The sequence below is a fragment of the Lontra canadensis genome, unplaced genomic scaffold (assembly GCF_010015895.1).
Source record: "Lontra canadensis isolate GAN:19392208 unplaced genomic scaffold, GSC_riverotter_1.0 scaffold51, whole genome shotgun sequence".
In the NCBI taxonomy this organism is placed as follows: Eukaryota; Metazoa; Chordata; class Mammalia; order Carnivora; family Mustelidae; genus Lontra; species Lontra canadensis.
In genome coordinates, this window is record NW_022631045.1 from 10,538,196 (window position 1) to 10,553,714 (window position 15,519).

A 15,519-nucleotide genomic window follows, 5' to 3' on the forward strand; every position below is an offset into this window, starting at 1 on the left:
GCTCCTCCCAGCACAATTTATTTTCTTTAATTTTTTTTCCATGTTGTGTTAATACTTTCAATACTTTATACCAGGTTGTTTCTATACCATTTGTCCTTGCCCGGATAACCACACGGACTTGAGCTATAGATAGAATGGATTTACTGTGGTGGAGAATCTCGTCCAAACAAAAAAAGAAATAGGATATGCAAGGCGCAGAGGTTTATAAAGGCGGACAGCTGGTAAATGCACGATTTGGAGTAATCTGAGAGTAGATATTGACGTAGAAATTGTTGGGGTTTGGGGCAAATGCTCAGGAAAGAATTCTTGAGATGACTTTGGTGGTTTTATTAAAGCAGGAAGACAGGACCTGTGGACAGAAAGGGCTGCCCTGAGGTTGTGATGTGTGACTGATTATGTACTTTCAAATTGGGGGGAGGTTAGGGACAGCACAAGCTTCCAAGGTATTTTGGAAACAAGGTTCCCATGATCCTGACGGGCTGTTGTTCGGGAAAGGTCATTTATTACTGTTTAGTAAAAACTCAGTCCTGAGACCTCCTCAGAAGTGTATCAGTGGGCCACATGCTTGGAGATGATTACCAACATACATCTAGGGGTGCAGAGATAAAGGAAATTTGCGAAGGAATTTTTGAATGTTAAAGAAGGCTTACAGGATCCTGGGGCAGGAGGTGGGGGTGGAATCCTCAGGTCGATTCCCACTTGCCCTTCGCAAAGTCTTAACATCAGAGAAGCTGAGTTCCCAGCGGCATGTCACTTTGCCTGTTTAAGGACTTAACAATGGGCTGTAAGTAGTAAGGAAATTTAATTTTTTCGTCTTGGTTTCCCTTATCAGATACGGATAGCTATGGATAGCAAATGTTGAAAGTGCAACAGTAAGTGGCATTACTTAAAACAAAGCCTTGACAGGCAATCCTTAGTGGAGGAATCATTAGCTTCATAAACTGAGATAGCACAAAGGTAAGCCCCTCCACTCACGCTTCCATTTTTGCGCCAGCGCAGGCTCAGGGAGAAACTGCTGGCGGCCCAGGGGGCGGGGCAAACGTCACTTCCCCTGGCCTCTGCCGGGTCCTCCCGCGCTATGACCGCCTGCCCGGAGCCTCCCCAGCGGCGCCCTGGAATCGGGATAGGAGTAGTGATAACTAGCGGCGGGCATCCTGGTTGTGTCCTCCTGGGCAAGAGGAAAGGGTCAGTTGGAGCCGGCAGTTTTCAACTTCCTGGGGGCCATCTGGAGTTCGGGTGAGCAGCCACAGGGACCGCCTTAGAAAATTCCAAGGTGCAGCGGAAAAATGAACTCGCTCCTTGCGTGCATCCGTGCGTCTTTGCGTGTGCGCTGAGGCTGTGTCGTCTCACGCGTTTCTCTGCTCCTTCCCTGGGCTGATAAACCCCGCCCACCCAGGAATGGGCTCTGAGCTGGGGAAGACTGGGAGGGTGCTGCCTTAGGTGTGAGTCCCGCCGGTGTTGTCCCGTTAGGCAGGTGTCCGCTTGGTCACGGGCTGGTGTGTGTGCTGTTCTAGTGTATGCACTTAAGGGACGCAAAGTGGCTCTTTCTAAACCTCGAGCAGTCTAGTTTTGCCAGTGAAGGCATTTGCGCGGTTTGGCTGTGCTTTAAACTTCCATGCATGGACGATCTCTTTCCTGCCTGAGCAGATTTATTTGCACCCTGACCAAGCAGATGCGGTAATGGAACTCTGTGGGACTCAGTGTCTTCATCTTTACAGTCAGAAAGTTGGAACAAAGTACTCTTTAATGTCCCTCTCTGCTTTGGCATTCTGTGGTGTGATGATGGATCCAACCAACAAAGGAAGTTGGGTAGTTAAGGGTCAGGTCTACCCAAGGGTGCAGAAAGCCAGTGGTTGTGCTGAAAGGTGGGTTCTGAAGTGAGAACAGGGTTAAAGTCAACAGCAGATAAACAGCATCTAAAGCGTTCAGAGCCAGAGCTTGTTTTTCCATTAGTGTCAAAGATCCAAACATGCATAAAAGTAGAGCCCATAGCTGGTGAGTCCTCATTTACCTGTTACTCAGAGCTTGTTCTTGTTTCATCTCTGTTGCTCCCTCTCAACGGACACACACATCCCTTGTTTTCTACACTCTTCTAAAGGAAAACTCAGATATTTATTATACCACCCAAAATCATTTAGTATGTATCTGTAATAGGCTTTTTAAGATATGTAAACGTGTTTTCCCACCTTAACAGAATACTATTTTAACACCTTAAGATAATCCTTTAATAACCCGTGATACTCAGTCTGTACCATTTTTCCCCAGTTGTCTTGAAAATGTATTTTTATTGTTTTGTACCAATCGAGATCAAAGGAAGAATACATATTACATGTACTTTGGCATTGATAAATTTCTTAAGTCTCCAAATCCAACAGTAATCTGCCCCCCACTCTTCCTTTTCCATGCTATGTTGAAAATTTGGGTGATATGGAGAATTTCATACATTCTGACTATATTCTACTAAACTACCTATTTGTTGTAAACTGCTGGTTAGAAGTAGAGGCTTGATCCTAGTTCCCTTTAATCAGACTTTGTCTTTTATGAAACATGGAATTCTTATCTCATAGCATATGGAATTTTTGAAATGGCCTTCAGGATTTTAAAAGGCAACAATAAATCATTTTCATGTAAGATAAACCATCAGTTAATAACTAATAAAATTTCACACACACTGTATTGAGCTTTGTCAATTGTTGGTAAGCATTAGGTCACAAACAAAGCACTAATTAGAATATATAATTACTGGAGCAATGGCTAAAGATAGATTAATAATAACACAATAAAGTATTAGAATCTTTACTCAGATGTCCAATGATAATAGCCAGAATTGAACTTTAATGAGCTTTTTACTAAGTGCTAGATATTATACTAAGCTCTTCACATGTGCTTTCTCTTATCTTTATATGACTGGTACACTGGCCTAAGTTTGATGGGAAACAAATAGGAAATGGCTTTATTTTCTCCGACCATTGTCTTTAAACATGATTTGTCTTTCCCTTCTCTGGTGCTCTAAGACATTTCCTGCAAATTCGATTGTTTTCCTGTCACTTGATTGTAAAAATAAATCGCCCTTCAGTCATTATGATCCACTTCCAAGCATTTGTCTCTCCCAAGTAGTAGGGAAAAGGAGAAAGGAGGTAGGCTTCCTCCTCTTCTCACTGTTTCTGGTTTCCTTTCTTCTCCAGGCTGTTGGGGAGGGAGGGAGGGGGCCAGACTTTTTACATGACTAATGCTGCTGTGATCTACCCATGGGTACCCTCTGGATACAGTATTCATAGGTGTCCTCTCTTTCTCAGTGTATATTTGTGGGTTGTTGGAAGTCCTATAAGGATGTCTATACTGCACAGTTCTCTGACATAGGTGACGGATTTAACTCTTGCTTAGCACACTGTCTTGCATTTTCTTTATGTTAGGGTCCCCAGTAGTCTCATGTAGCATCTGTTGGGCCCAGAGGAAATTCACAATGGAAAATAATGCCTTCATTGTCACTCTTTTTCCTTGCTCATTCCTCATGGGCTTCTCTAGCCAGTCTCCTCCTTTCCAGATTCTCAAAGTGGGATGAAACCTCAGCCTCTGTCTTCACATGCAACCCTAAACACCAAGGAACACATTTTAGACTTACCCAGACCTCTTACCTTTCTACTGCCTCTAATCTGATGCACAACATTTGAGTTTCCACAGTTCCACATGTCTTTAGCAGGGGAGTAACACACCAGTATCTCCTTGAAAGTCACACCCAATCTCTGTGACCAGTTTTCTTGAAGCACCTCTCACTTGGCCTTCGGGCAGAGTTGTCCCCTCATCAGAAGGAAGGGGAACATTTCTACTATGCTTGAAAATTCGTAACTTTCCTCCTTCCCCAAAATCTCCTATCCTTCTTATTATGTAGACTGGGTGGGATGAGGTCAAAAAACTACTCAGGCCTTTGGATACCTTTGAGTTTAGATGGCATCTGTTTGCTCTTTTGCCATACTCTTTAGAATTTAAAGGTGCTTATTGCCTATTGTCCTCAATTTTGAGGCTTTATCAAAAATTCTGAGACTGCAAAAAAAGACATCATCCACGTCTTGATACACTTACAACAACCCGGTGAGAGAGTGGCATTATCTCTTTATTTGTGCAAGGTAGAAAGTAATGGACTTTGAAATCAAACCTAGGTCTAGCTGATTCCAAAGCCTGTGCTTTTTTCTTTCTTTTTTAAATATTTTATTTATTTGTCAGAGAGCGAGAGAGAGGGAGCACAAGCAGGGGGAGCTGCAGGCAGAGGGGGAAGCAAGCACCCCACTGAGCAAGGACCCTGATGATGTGGGACTCGATCCCAGGATCCTGGTATCATGACCTGAACCTAAGGCAAATGCTTAACTGACTGAGCTACCCAGGGATCCCAGCCTGTGCTCTTAACTGGTATACTAAACTGTGTCCTGATTGCATACGGCTTCCAGGCATGTGAAGTAATGCTGAATTGGCTAACGGGTCATTTATTATTTTGCTCAATATGCAGTCCTTTTTGCCTTCAGATAACTTCAGATACCTTATACTTCAGATGAAGAGAATGTAAAAGGCAGGGTTGTTGATTGATTATTTTAAACATGAGCCAATTACAGTTCTTTTTGCTTTAAACTAGAAATTCCTAGCTAAGTTTCATGGCAGAAAAATAAATCACATAAACAGAATTGAATACAGCGTTGCGCTTCTGTTTTCCAGTGAAACGTGGGAAGAATGTGCTCAGAGGGAAACCTGGGAAGAAACAGCTCTTCACCTGAAAAATGTTCGCTTTGCCTCAGTTGTGAATACCTTTATTGAGAAAGAAAATTACCATTATGTGACAGTACTAATGAAAGGAGAGGTGGATATGACTCATGACCCAGAACCAAAGAACACAGAGCCTGAAAAAAATGAAAGTAAGAGAATTATATATAATCACGCATCATCTTAGAAAAGCATATCATCTGGGTATTCCAATATGTTGCCATGGGAAGAGAATTAGAGTCTCTTCATATAGAAATGTAAATATACTTAAATCCTGAGAACATAAGGACACAGCAGGAAAGAGAGTGGGCTCCCTAGCCATACTATTTGACTTGCATCCTGGTTTTTCCACTTAGAGATTTGCAACCTTAGGCAAGTTATTTAAAGTCTCTGGGCTTCTTTGCTACTCTGTGATGAGAGTAACCACCTCAGATGGGTTGTTATAAGGATAAGGATAAAATGAATTAATATGCTTAAGGAACCAAGGGAACACCCTAAGTACTCAGTAAATCATAGTTTTATTGTTAGTGTTTGATTTTACTTCAAACTGATTTTAAGGAAAACATATAAGGTGCCATTGTCAGTGTTCTCACCTGTAGAAGGGTGTAAACTTCCTTGTACAGGGAGGGACTAACTGGACAAAACAGTTCTCCTCCGTGTTGGGTCGAGTGCTCTGAAAGTTGTAACAAGTGGTATTATTTACTATGTGCTAAGCATTGTTTTGAGGGCTTTGCCTGTTTCACGTCTCTTCAAATTTCATAAAACTCCATAACAAAGAGTAAAATATCAAATATCATACATATTATTTGCCATATGAAACCTGACCCCAGTGGTCTTGTGTCCTGAACCTACCCTGTAAACATTTAATTGATTCTCTAATATGGAAGAATCTTTTCATTCAATAATTAGTTCCTGGGTACTGTGTGCCCATTACTGTTTTAGGCACAGAAAATGCAGTGGTGGGCGGAACAAAGTCCCTGCTCTCTCAGGCTTGACATTTTATTGGGGGGGGGGTGTGGATAGCAACAAATTGACAGGTATTTTACCATATAATTATAAGGAATAAGGATAAAAATAAAACCGTGGAAGGATAGGGACACCTGGGTGCTGCCTCAAATAGGGTGATCAGGAAGGGCTCTGAGAAGGGGGATATATGCAGAGGCCTGGAGGAAGTGATCTTTCCAGAATGAATAAATCATCCCTGAAGTGTTCTGCAGATTGAATTGATTGAATGAACAGAAGGGCATGTTCCCCCCAAATGTCTGTTGAGTCATATACAATTTTTTTTTAATAAAACAGATAACTACTTGAAATCATCTAAAGTGAACTAGCAAAGTCTGACTTTGACTTGAAATCATCTAAAGTGAACTGGTGAATTCTTCTTACTACACTCTAACACCAAATGTGTGGCTTTTCTCCTCACTCCCAAATAATTCTCCAGACATCAGTTGGGTGTCTTACAATTCAGTCGAATTCTTAACAGTGTCCAGAGTTAGTCTCAGAGCCCCAAAGTTAAGGAGCTCGGTCCCACAAGAGTGCCCCCCCTTCAAATGCCAGTCACACGTCCTGGCCTCCTGTATTTCTGACTGCCTGGCTATCCATCGGGCTTCCCACCACCTCTTCCTCAGGTTGAGTAATTTGCTCAAATGACCTGCTGAACTCAGGAAAACATTTTGCTTACATTACCAGTTTATGACAAAGGAAACAACTCAGGAATAGCCAAATGGAAGAGAGGCACTGGGCCAGGTAGGTGTGGAGAGGGAGGCAGAGCTTCCATCCTCTCAAGGAGCATGACACCCCCCTGGCACCTTGATGTGTTCACCAACTGGGAAGCTCTCTGAATTCTGTTGTGTAGGGTTTTCATGGAGGTTCCTATGTAATGGGACTATTGCATATTATTATTTTTGCAATTGACTAAATCATTGTCTGCTGGTGATTAACTCAATCTCCAGCTCCTCTCCTCTCACCTTAGGTGGGATGTGGGTGCCTGGGAAGTCTTTCTGGTCACCAGCCCCCATCTGGAAGCTCTCTAGGGGCTCCAGCAACCCATCAGCTTATTAGCATAAACTGAAGTATGGTTGAAAGGGGTTTATTATGGGTAACAAAAGTTGTCCCTCTCATCCCTATCACTTAGGAAATGACAAAGATTTCAGGAACTCTGTGCCAGGAAACAGGGAGGAAGGCCAGATATATATTTCTCACATCACAGTAACACACATAGAAATACCCAAAAAGTATCCAGAAGCCTTCAGTTGGCCTAGGGTAACAACGAAAATCATTCATGCCTTAAGAAAGGAAAGCAGGACACCTAGGTGAGAAATGTACCAGTTTCCCTGGGGGAGCTCTACAAGTTCTGCTCTCACACCCTAATTATCCTGGATAAGTTGAGGACTAGGAGAGAGGAGAGTCCAGGACAGTAACAGTGGGAACAAAACTCAATAGTCTTGATATCCTGAAGCTGTGGGGAGGAGCAGTTGATTACTTGGCTTTTTAACATTAAGTTGAAGTGTAAATATGCAAAATTTCCACTCTAACACTTTTTGCAGGACTCCATTTCCTACAAAGCAGAGTATATTTCATATAACTGAAGCAGAATATATTTCATGTAACTGAATTTTTAAAAATTCGTTTGAGGCATCATTTATTCAGGTAATAAATAAGCACAGATTATTGTTGTCTTAAAACAGAACCCTAAACTTGGAAGGAATGACCATTTCCTTATTTTTATCTCTGCTACAGGCAAAAAAAAACCCTGAGACAAGATGAGACAAAATGATGAAATAGTTCAGTTTTGCATTCTTAGTGTCCTTGGTCGGAAACAGGAAAGTGTTAATTTGTAGAGAAAGCCTGGGGAGAAAACAGGGGAGTGACTGGTCATCGCACCAGCTCTGACCTGTCACCAGCCAGCTGCCTGTGTCTCACAGGCTCCCATTCCGCCTGATATCTGCAAATCCCCTGGGATTTGCAGGGATTGGCAGAGATTTGTGGAGCTGAGCCCCCCCACCCCCACCAGGTGCAGAGTGCTGGCTGGCCTCTATTTCTAGTTATCTTCCCCTGATGTTCAGAAGGCATCTCAGGCTCGATTCAAGTGTTCAGCTTCAAATCATACTTAATGTTTTCCCTTTACTGAACTGTGAATACATAAAGAGCAGAATTTGGGCTCATTCACCTTTGCCTGGCTCCTATTCAGAGTACTTGTTCAGAATGTGTTAAAGGAAGAAGGGAAGGAGAGAATGAGGTTCTCAAATCTGGTACCTAGACTGGCCTACTTTTTAACAACTTCTAAAACACTATTCTACTTTATGAAGTTCTATATAAGGGTTTTTTGGTACTCTACTATTGTATGTATTGTTTTTCTCCTCCTAGAATATGATAGGTTTGGGTCCTTTTTACATGCTTTGTGATTTTTTTTCTTCATTTCTGTAACTTTTTATTTAGTTTGTCTCCTTTCATTTGGTTGACCCTCTCACATGCTAATAAGCTGAAATAAAACAGTATGATTTTATAAGGCCCAAGTTTACTAGCACCAAGTCAGATTTGACCAGAAGAAAATCATTCAACTCTGTCCCTCAGTAACAATATAACGGACATTAACTGTTTTGCCAGTTGAGAGCCCTTGCTGATGGCCAGCTGCACCATAGCGGAGGTGCAGTGGCTCAGTGGTGGTGGTTTTATTTATAGTATAAACCTGCAGTCTCTCTCCCATGCTCACCGGATCCTGGATCTGGATTGCCCACTTCCAGTTGCAGGTTAGGGCATCTTTCCTCCTGCAGCCAATTATAATTAGGAGGATCAGCCAGATGCTTCATGTTCTCCAAGACAGGATAAACTTTACAGACAGCTCTCTTGAGGCTCTGGTAATTCAGCAGCTGTCCTGACATTGTTCAGTGACACCTGTCTGTCTCTCTCTCCCTGGTTCCTTCCTTCCCTATTTCTTTTAGTCTGTGCTCACAGGGGCTGATCACTCCTTCCTGAACTTGTTCTAACTTCACGGATTCTCTGTCCCCTGCCTTCTCAGAGCAAAAGTACATGCCTGTATTTTATAGGGAGAGAAATACTTAGTGGAAGTAACTGCATTTAATTAAACATAAGTATATGCATGTGATCATGAGGAAATGTAGTTTGAACATGGAGTGTACATCTTAATATAATATCTATATATTCACCTTTTAGTAGCATCTGTTCTTCCATGTTATTTACATCTAAAGATGTAATTTATTTGAGAGAGAGAGTGCACTTTCATGTGAGCAGGCGGGGGAACAGAATGGGAGGGAGGGAGAGGGAAAGAATCTTCAAGAGATGCCATACTGAGCTCAGGAAGTCCATTCTGGGGGCTTGATCGCACAACCCTTAGATCACAACCTGAGCCAAAACCAAGAGTCGGTTGCTCAGCCCAGCCACCGAGGCGCCGCTTATGTTATTGACATTTGAATCATCAAAGAAGGGGTGCCTGGGTGATGCAGACAGTTGAGCAGCCAACTCGGTTTGGGCTCAGGTCCTGATCTCAGGTGATGAGATGGAGCCCCCTGTCCAGCTCTGTGCTCAGCGTTGGAGTCAGCTTCAGATTCTCTCTCGACCCCTCCCACCTAATGTTCTCTCTCTCTCTCTCTCTCTCTCTCAAATAAAATAAATAAATAAAAATAAAAAAGAAATCATCAAAGAAAATACTGTTCTCTAGAATGTTTTTCTAGAATTTCATGGATTTCACAACTGGTAGATGCTGTGAAATCTTTCCTCTTTCAATGATTTTTAAAAAATCTGCCCCGTCCATACAGTCTTTCTATCTAAAGTATACCACAACACAGAGAATACTTCTTATTCTCTGCACGACTCCCATTACCTTTTAGAAAGATGGAGGATAGCTTAGAAATGTTGTAATTCACCTTATTCTATATGTAATTGGCTTATTTTAATGTAGTGTTGTAACCTGTCATATATAAAGTTCTGTGCGTTTTGTTTAGCCAAATATTTAAGCAAAAATTGAATGGTCCTCAATCTGGGTTTTACCATAACAAGGTCCTTATAAACTTGGCTTCATATTGAAATAACAGCATGTTTTAAATGATCACCATTCTGTTAAGATCATTCTAAATGCAAATTATGTTGGTACAGCAGAGCTGTACTATAATTAGTAGCATGCTATTATTAGTAGCAAGCCATTTTTAAATTTAATTAATTTTTTCTAAAGATAGGTTAACTTGCCAAATTCAATATTGTTTCCATCCAGCTAAATTAATTGATTTGGTATCTTTTCTTTTCTAGGTTGGGAGTGGGTTCCCTGGGAAAAATTTCCTCCACTGGACCAGCTTTTCTGGGCACTGCGTTGTTTAAAAGAACAGGGCTACAATCCATTTAAAGAAGATTTGGATCATTTGGTAGGATACAAAGGACATCATCTTCAGGGGTACAAGAAGATAACCTGATTTATATTTAAAAGACAAGATAAGGTCCTCTTAGAGAGTGAAAAATATCTACATTTCACAACAACTCCATTTTATCTAAAAAGTTCCATATGATTGCCAATTTATTTGATCTCTCTTAATATGTCCATCACCCTTTCAGCCAGTACTTGTGAAATATTTTCTGGCATTATGTCATGAAGTGCACTGCAGACTCAGTGTGATTAAATGGTGATATTGCGGCAATTCTGCTTTCTGTATTTTTCTGTGATATTTACTGTGCATTTTTTTGATACCAGCTTGCGTGGAATGGAGGGCAGTAGAATTTGCCTTAGTGTTTCCATTCAAATAGAGATCCTAGTTCAGATGCTGACACAGTATGCCTGCTGCAGAATTTACCCTGTTTGGTTTTCCTCTTCTGTTTTATTTAAAACACATTTTTTGGTACTGTATTGTGACAGTCCTTGCAACTGCAGCAACAGGATAGGTCATTAGGGTCTATTTCCCAGGGTTCTGATTCAGAACTTACCTCAAGAGAAGTGAGACTAACTGCCCAGATATTATCCCGTCATTAACAGGCCATGTAATTTTGGGTTTCTCACATAATCTCTGTGAGATCTAACTTCCTTATATGTAAAAAGAAGATAAGACTAAGGCAGTGGTTCTCAAGGTGTGGTCTGGGGAGGTCTGTGAGACCCTTTCAAGGGCATTCAAGGTCAAACCTGCTTTCACAATCTTAGGACATTATTTGCCTTTTCCACTGACATTCTTTAATGAGTGTACAGAGGAGCTATCCAGAGGCTGAGGGGCAATGATACTATAACAGACTGAATGCAAGAAGAAACCAGGCTAGCCTTATGGATTAAACTCTTCCATAGGTTTATCTCAAATATAGTTGATTGGGAATTCATTGATTCTTTTTTTGAAATTTAAATTCAATTAACATATAATGTGTTATTGGTTTCAGAGGTAGAGGTCAGCGGTTCATCAGTCTTATATAACACCCAGTGCTCATTACATCACGTGCCCCCCTTAATGTCCATTACCCAGTTACCCCATCACTCCACACCCCTCCCCTCCAGCAATCCTTAGCTTGTTTCCTATGATTAAGAGTCTCTTGTGGTTTGTCTTCCTCGTTGATTTTATCTTATCCCCCCCCCATCCTGTTTTGTTTCTTAAATTCCACGTATCAGTGAGATCTTACGATAATTATCTTTCTCTTATTGGCTTATTTCCCTTAGCATAATACCCTCTAGTTCCATCCATGTCATTGCAAATGGCAAGATTTCTTTCTTTCTTTTCTTTTCTTTTCTTTTCTTTCTTTCTTTCTTTCTTTCTTTCTTTCTTTCTTTCTTTCTTTCTTTTTTGATGGCGGAGTAGTATATATATATATATATATACACCACATCCTCCTTATCCATTCTGCTGTTGATAGACATCTGGGCTCCTTCCATAGTTTGGCTGTTGTGGGGAATTCATTGATTCTTTACGCTAGTACTTATTACCAAGTAGAATGTTATAGCTTCAGAGACTTACTACAAACCTGTAGAGTTTTTCCACATCAGCTACTTTAAATTTTTAATAGACTCATTTGGAGCTCGTGAGGTTGTTTACTTTAAATTCACCCAATTAGACATAACGGTTTATTTTGATGGAAATTAGAACTAACCTGGGCTCTTATTTATAGGAATAGGTGAAAGGATAAGTTTCATATTAGAGGGGGATTGCATTTACCCCAGCACCTAATATGTCCAGCTGGCATCCCATAATCACTCAGTAAATATTTCTCTAAATAAGCAGATGAATGGAGGAAGATTTAGAATTCTTATGTAAGCAGTTAATTCTCAGATGGTTTGAGAATTGCCTTTAATGGAAAAAAAAAATAATGCTGACCACTAGTAGTATTTTCTTAAGATTAAATGTCAGCTGGAGTTCCTGAGGTACACCTCACCCTGCCAGGATGGTGGGGAACCTGAAATATCTCTTCTTCTGTTTGCTAGATCGAGCCCTGAGGTGTCCTGTATGCCCAGATAATCAAGTGTAGTATTCTAGCAGAAGCATTCCCAGTAGAGCATGATGTGAATTCAGCCTCCCTTAGCTCCACTTGGAAGAGACAGTTCCCTGGTAGCTTGACTGCTAGCTTTCCAAATAAGGCAAACACTTTCAGATGAAATATTCTCTTTGGGGCAATAAGTATCATATTACCTGGGGACTGTGGAGAAGGAAAGCTCAGGGAGTCATCTGGATGGGAGAACACAAAGTCTTCTTCCAACATAAAATCAATCACATATTAATGCTGCCTTCTAAAAAAATAATAATTAGACTATTTATGTTGTATTGAATTTGAACCCATCACACTTAATCTCAAATTCCCATTTTAGATTTTTTCCCATTTTTATGTTTAAAGTGTTTAAGTATTTGGTTTTTTACATACTAATATTGCTCATTGTTCAGGATAAATATCATTAAACACCTATCACAGTACTTGGCACACCTCTCTGGTTGGCTAACTAACTGACTTGAGGTAAAACACACATGACAAAATTTACCCTCTGACTTATTTTTGACAGTATACCTAGAGAGACTTTTCAAAAACTTGAATCTAATGGTCATTTGGCTTTTTTCCAATTAGGGTGTTACAGATAAAGCTTCTGTGAGGACTTATACATGCTTTCTTTGGGGTTCACATGTGTATTTAATTCTGTTGGATGTAAACCGATGAGTGGAAAGTCTGGGTCACAGAGTACATATCTTTGCCAAAGAAATCTTAATGTGTGTAATTTATAAGGTGCCTCTTCAGACCTTGCTGGGGGTATTATATGACATATGAGATATATATATATATCCTGGGTATGTATATATAATCCTAGATATATAATATAATCCTAGATATATAATATAATATAATATAATATAATATAATATAATATAATATATACTATCCTATTAACTTTCTAGAATATTTTTAAAAGATTTTATCCATTCATTTACTTGAGAGAGGAAGAGAAAGAGAACATGAGAGACGGGGGAGGGTCAAAAGCAAAAGCAGACTCCCTGATGAGCAGGGAGCCCAATGCGGGACTCCACCATCAGGACCTGAGCTGAAGGCAGTTGCCTAATCAACTGAGCCACTCAGGCACCCCAACTTTCTAGAATATTTTAAGAAATCCAAATTCTGAAATATATTTAGACCCCAGGGCTTGGGTGAGGGATTGTAGAGCTATATATATAAATGCAAAGTGAACGTGTGCATTGCAGTTTGATTTCTTTAAGGTACATGTGAAATTCCCTTTTCTTTAATCCCCTGCCCCATCAGCCCTCATAAGGAATCTATATCCCTTCATCCTCTCTATTTTACTGTTTGGGTTTATTTGTTCTCATATTCTTTGTGTTGGTTTGTGAGTGAAAACACAGGCTTTTCTGAGGGAAAGAAACAATAAGTTTTTGAAGAATTGACAAGACACTGGGATGGGATGAAGGGGAGGGGAGTTAGCCATGGGGGCTCTATACTACATTACAAATAGCAAATATTCCCTCACACTGACCCCATGTCAGTCTAGGAGGCTTTTTCAACACAGCCAGAAGCACCAGTCAATGCGAGATGAACATAGTTGAGACCTATTCCATGATCGCTAATGCTTTGACTTTATATATCAGAAGGTAAAGTAGCTAAGACATTTAAAATGGAGGTTTCCACAAAAGATTTAGAAGACAGTATGCCTTATTTCAGGAATATAAGTACCCATTTTGTGGCAACAGATTTCATTTAAATGGCCATAAATTCTGTTGGTACAAAGAAAATCATTTTCCCATATAAACATTGTAATTAGGGAGATATATCCTGGCCAAAGATTTGGTCTCATAAAAACTGCTGAAAAAACTATGTGTTAAAATGATGATACAACATCAACATATGCAATGTGTCAATGTGATACAATATATTAATAAAAGAATAAGAACCAAATGATACTCTCAACAGATGCTGAAAAAGCATTTGACAAAGTACAGCATCCTTTCTTGATCAAAACTCTTCAAAGTGTAGGGATGGAGGTACATACCTCAATATCATCAAAGCCATCTATGAAAAACCCACAGCCAATATCATTCTCACTGGGGCAAAACTGAGAGCTTTTCTGATAAGGTCAGGAACACGGCAGGGATGTCCATTATCACCACTGCTATTCAACATAGTACTAGAGGTCCTAGCCTCAGCAATCAGACAGCAAAAAGAAATTAAAGGCATCCAAATTGGCAAAGAAGAAGTCAAACTATCACTCTTTGCAGATGATATGATACTTTATGTGGAAAACCCAAAAGACTCCATGCCAAAACTGCTAGAACTCATACAGGAACTCAGTAAAGTGTCAGGATATAAAATCAATGCACACAAATCAGTTGCATTTCTATATACCAACAACAGGACAGAAGAAAGAGAAATTACAGAGTCAGTCCCATTTACAATTGCACCCCAAACCATAAGATAACTAGGAATAAACCTAACCAAAGAGGCAAAGAATCTGTACTCAGAAAAATATAAAGTACTCATGAAAGAAATTGAGGAAGACACAAAGAAATGGAAAAATGTTCCATGCTCATGGATTGGAAGAATAAATATTATGAAAATGTCTATGCTACCTAAAGCAATCTACATGTTTAAAGCAATCCTATCAAAATACCATCCATTTTTTTTTTTCAAAGAAATGGAACAAATAATCCTAAAGTTTATATGGAACCAGAAAATACCTTGAATAGCCAGAGGAATGTTGAAAAAGAAAACCAACGTTGGTGGCATCACAATTCCAGACTTCAAGCTCTATTACAAAGCTGTCATCATCAAGACAGTATGGTACTGGCACAAAAATAGACACATAGATCAATGGAACAGAATAGAGAGCCCAGAAATAGACCCTCAACTCTATGGTCAACTAATCTTCGACAAAGCAGGAAAGAATGTCCAATGGAAAAAAGATAGTCTCTTCAACAAATGGTGTTGGGAAAATTGGACAGCCACATGCAGAAAAATGAAACTGGAGCATTTCCTTACACCACACACAAAAACAGACTCCAAATGGATGAAAGGCCTCAATGCGAGAAAGGAATCCATCAAAATGCTTGAGGAGAACATAGGCAGCAACCTCTTCGACCTCAGCTGTAGCAACTTCTTCCTAGAAACATCGCCAAAGGCAAGGGAAGCAAGGGCAAAAATGAACTATTGGGACTTCATCAAGATCAAAAGCTTTTGCACAGCAAAGGAAACAGTCAACAAAACCAAAAGACAATTGACAGAATGGGAGAAGATATTTGCAAACAACATATCAGATAAAGGGCTAGTATCCAAAAGCTATAAAGAACTTAGACTCAACACCCAAAG

General features: G+C 40.2%; 1 protein-coding gene across 1 annotated transcript; it reads left to right on the top strand.

The window, feature by feature from the left end:
* The first annotated feature begins 1,038 nt into the window (after positions 1–1,038).
* NUDT15 (nudix hydrolase 15) lies at positions 1,039–10,398 on the top strand. The gene is made up of 3 exons (XM_032874027.1): positions 1,039–1,236; positions 4,705–4,901; positions 10,012–10,398. Exons 1-3 carry the CDS (start codon positions 1,079–1,081, stop codon positions 10,170–10,172), a joined length of 516 nt encoding a protein of 171 aa, XP_032729918.1. The 5' UTR covers positions 1,039–1,078; the 3' UTR covers positions 10,173–10,398.
* Positions 10,399–15,519: the final 5,121 nt, after the last annotated feature.

Bases quoted from the DNA above. Each gene is read 5' to 3' on its own strand.
- NUDT15 (XM_032874027.1), top strand. From the start codon at position 1,079: ATGACCGCCTGCCCGGAGCCTCCCCAGCGGCGCCCTGGAATCGGGATA. The intron at 1,237-4,704 runs GTGAGCAGCCAC...TCTGTTTTCCAG, and splicing joins GGGGGCCATCTGGAGTTCGG to TGAAACGTGGGAAGAATGTG. The intron at 4,902-10,011 runs GTAAGAGAATTA...TTTCTTTTCTAG, and splicing joins AGAGCCTGAAAAAAATGAAA to GTTGGGAGTGGGTTCCCTGG.